Source organism: Marmota marmota, unplaced genomic scaffold (genome assembly GCF_001458135.2).
Source record: "Marmota marmota marmota unplaced genomic scaffold, marMar, whole genome shotgun sequence".
NCBI lineage: Eukaryota > Metazoa > Chordata > Mammalia > Rodentia > Sciuridae > Marmota > Marmota marmota.
In genome coordinates, this window is record NW_026000169.1 from 1586472 (window position 1) to 1589858 (window position 3387).

The 3387-nt window shown below is 44.8% G+C and overlaps 1 protein-coding gene across 1 annotated transcript in view; it reads right to left on the reverse strand.

Moving 5' to 3' along the window:
* Positions 1-1202: 1202 nt before the first annotated feature.
* Positions 1203-3387, reverse strand: part of Hebp1 (heme binding protein 1) — a 29244-nt gene continuing 27059 nt past the window's right edge. Inside the window, exon 4 of the mRNA XM_015498183.2 lies at positions 1203-1780. Within this exon, the coding sequence (XP_015353669.1) occupies positions 1609-1780 (172 nt within the window). The 3' untranslated portion in view covers positions 1203-1608. The remainder of the gene's footprint in view (positions 1781-3387) is intronic.

The window sequence follows — 3387 nt, forward strand, 5'->3', positions numbered from 1 at the left end:
TGACACATCCCCTTCCCATCTATTTTCCATGCCATGGACAGAATTTCCCTGCTAAGACATGATGGTATCATGTCCTGTTCAAACTCACTCAGGTACTGTTCATTTTTCTCAGGACAAAATCTAAACTGTTTGACATGTGCTAAGGTCCCTGTGGTGTCCTTTTGTCTTGGCCCTGAGTTCCGTGTGAAAACCCATGGGAGCTCCAGTCTCCTCATCTCTTTGTGGGGATCTAATGGTACCTCCCTTTCCCTAGAGACTGAGCATGGAACATATGGGTAGGGGGGTGCATACATGGTGTCCAGCATGATATCTGGCAGACAATCAAGGCTGATCTTCAGAAACGGCCATGACTTGCCTTTAGAAGAGACCCAGGAAGATCTCTAGGAAAAGTTATGTGCAGCTCTCATTCCACTCCTTGGGAAACCTCACTCCTGTCCAGTGAGAGCCTCTGTGGTGAGAAGGCTGTTTTCTCTTTCCCTACTAAGCACCCCACTGAGCCCTCACTTCTCAGGTAGTAACCCAGTTGGACCCAACCCAGTTGGGCCACAGGTGGATCTGAGGTGGAGATTCTCCTGGAAAACCTTTCCATCTGTCCTAGATAGGGTGGGGGACAGCTTCAGACTCTGGTATGCCTTGGGAGGAGCGGAGCACCCTCTACATGCCTTGTGACCCACCAACCTCTTCCATGTACACACACTCACCCACAGCCCTGATCCAGCCTAGCTTTCTGCACTTCCCGCTCACAGCCTCGCCTCCTCTTTCCTTCTCTGCAGCCAAACTGCATGTCATTTCTGTTCCTTTTAGTTAAGGAAATTGAACCACAGCCTTCTTTTGTATCTCATCATCCCAAATAGGTCCTCCTGGCAAACTCCCTGCCCCCAGAGTTGTTTGTGATTGCAAGTGATTTTTCTCCTTGGTCTGCTTCTGTGACTTCTGGGACCCTCCATGGGCCACAGTGATGCTCACCTTAGGGGCATATTACGTGCTCCATGATGGTCCTGGTAAACACCAGTTTAGAGACAGCCAAGCACACGGTGAACATCCCCTTCCCCAGGGTCTTTGTGTTAACATTCGGAAGGACTTTGGAACTCCAAACACAGGATTCCTGCTGTGAAAAACACCGTCAACAGTACTAATAACTATATTATCTGTAAGACTGCAGAACCTTGGAAATAATTATACTTAAGATTTGTCTCAACTGCTTAAGTCAGAGATCTTTATATTTGGTTTATTTTTAGACAAGCTGTTATAAGAATCAAGCTGAAAGATCGTGAACAATTCACATATTCCCTCATTAACAGAAATACAAATTCAGTGATGTTTAAAAATCAGTTTTTAGTGGCCCATATGGCTGAGAAAGTACTGCTGGAGTTTTTCTGATCTGCCACAGAAAATTCTAAATTAACAAGAACCATATTGCCTATCTTGGCTGTATTATTCCCCACCACGAGAAAAAGAACCTCAGTATACGGACTGCGCTTATTTCAGAAAACTGGCAGTGACTGGCTTTGAAGGAGAGCTGGAACTTGAGAAGCATTGGCCCCTCCTGACCCCAAGTCAGGGAACGCAGAGGCATACTTCCAGGAAGCTCTCGATGCCATGAGTCACTCAGGTCTTCACGAGCCAGACCTCATTGCGACGTCCGTAGGGCTTCATGGGAGGGTCATATCCAGTGCAGAAGTAGATGTCATTTCGGTAAGTAGCTGTGCCCTCCAGGGCAGCACACAGCTGGGTGGCATGAGCTACGTAGTCAGCTTCCTTGGCATAACCACCAAACTGCCTGAGGATACAAGAGCAAGGGCTGGTAAGAAAGGATGTAACCTTAGTGGGGAGAGGGGGGCCATAGCCAAGGTCATTGTGACAAGCATTCAGTGTAGTAAGACTATATCCGTCACTTCCTAGATAGGAGAACTGGACCTCTCTGAGACTCAGCTTCCTCATCTGTAAAATCTATAATATATTTTCTTTTTCCTCCACAGTCATGAGTGTTACATGCAACAACAGAGGTGAAGAACTATAATGCAGGGCCTCAAACATGTTAGCCCCATGCTAAATGCCAGCTTCCCTTATCTGCAATTTCCCAAAGAGGTGGTGAGCTAACTGTCCCAGGGCCACCCTTCACCCTTCTCTCTAGCTCCCTCTACTGCTCTAGCTGCTCCTCTTCTGGCCTCTGTCACTAGTAGGAAGGAGGACATCAGGGAGCTAGGGTGGAGCTGCTGTTAAAGGTAGTAGCTACTGTTGCTTTCAAAGCAGAGCAACTATAGTGATGGAACTCATCCAGCAGGGATATGTGACAGCTTCATTAAATCAGGGCTAATGAAGGCAGGGGGCCCAAGCAAGTTTTAGGAGGGATCTATGTCAGTTTTACACATACCCCAAATAAGAAAACCCCTTTTAATAAATCCCTTCTGCTCAGATCACGAAAGCCTGCTTTTTCTATTAGGCTGAGACATCTCCCAAATCAGGTGTTTTTCTTGATGGCAGAAGCTGGGGACAAAAGTAATAAGGCCTTCGTTTTCAAGAGATTATTATGTCCCTGACGTCATCTGCCTCTGAACCCAAATTCATCCTGTAGCCTACCCTAACTATACCACTCTAAATCTGGTTGCACTAAAATCTTTATTAGAGTCAATACATGGCATTTCTAATGAGCTTTATGACTCAAAAGTCTGAATTTGTACCAGGCTAAGACGAGGCCAAATAACGCATTATTTTTGGCGGAGTTCTCTGAATCATGCTTTGCTCTTTTATAAGTGGTTAGTCATGCTCAGCAAGCATTCAGCATGTTGATTACAGGGTCGCTGATGTGAAAAACACCCAGGATTCATATGTGAGGGATTGGTTATTATAATGTCTAGACAAGAGCTACAGAAGAGAGATGGAGCCGAGACCAATTTCAAGCAGACGAGGCTTGGTTCTTCAAATATATTGACGAAGGAGTATAAGGAGATGAAGAAAGTTGAACTCCAGTTTCATTGGGGCTCAAGAAAAGGGAAATTGGATTTGTAGACAGAGAAGAAAGATTCAGAAAGTTTTTTTTTTTTCTAGCAATAAAAGTCTGCAAGATGCCAAAGTTTCTCATTCAGAACATCGTTAGATTGAGAACCACCTGTCTGAAGCAAATAAGATGCTGGAGGTGAGAAAAAGTGTTGAAGCTACCTGAAGGCCCTGCCAGTGAATGATACCCAACTGTGAAAAGGCTCTTCAAACTACTTATTTTGGAAATGCCCAAAAGGACTGGTCCTCAAATGTGGCCATTCATCAGTTGGAGGCAAAATGGCTAATGTGGATGCTCAAATTCTAGCTCTGCCACTTCCACTCATGGTCTTGTGAAAATTCTTAACTTCTTTTTTTTTTTTTTTTTTTAAACTCTTTTTTTTTTTTTTT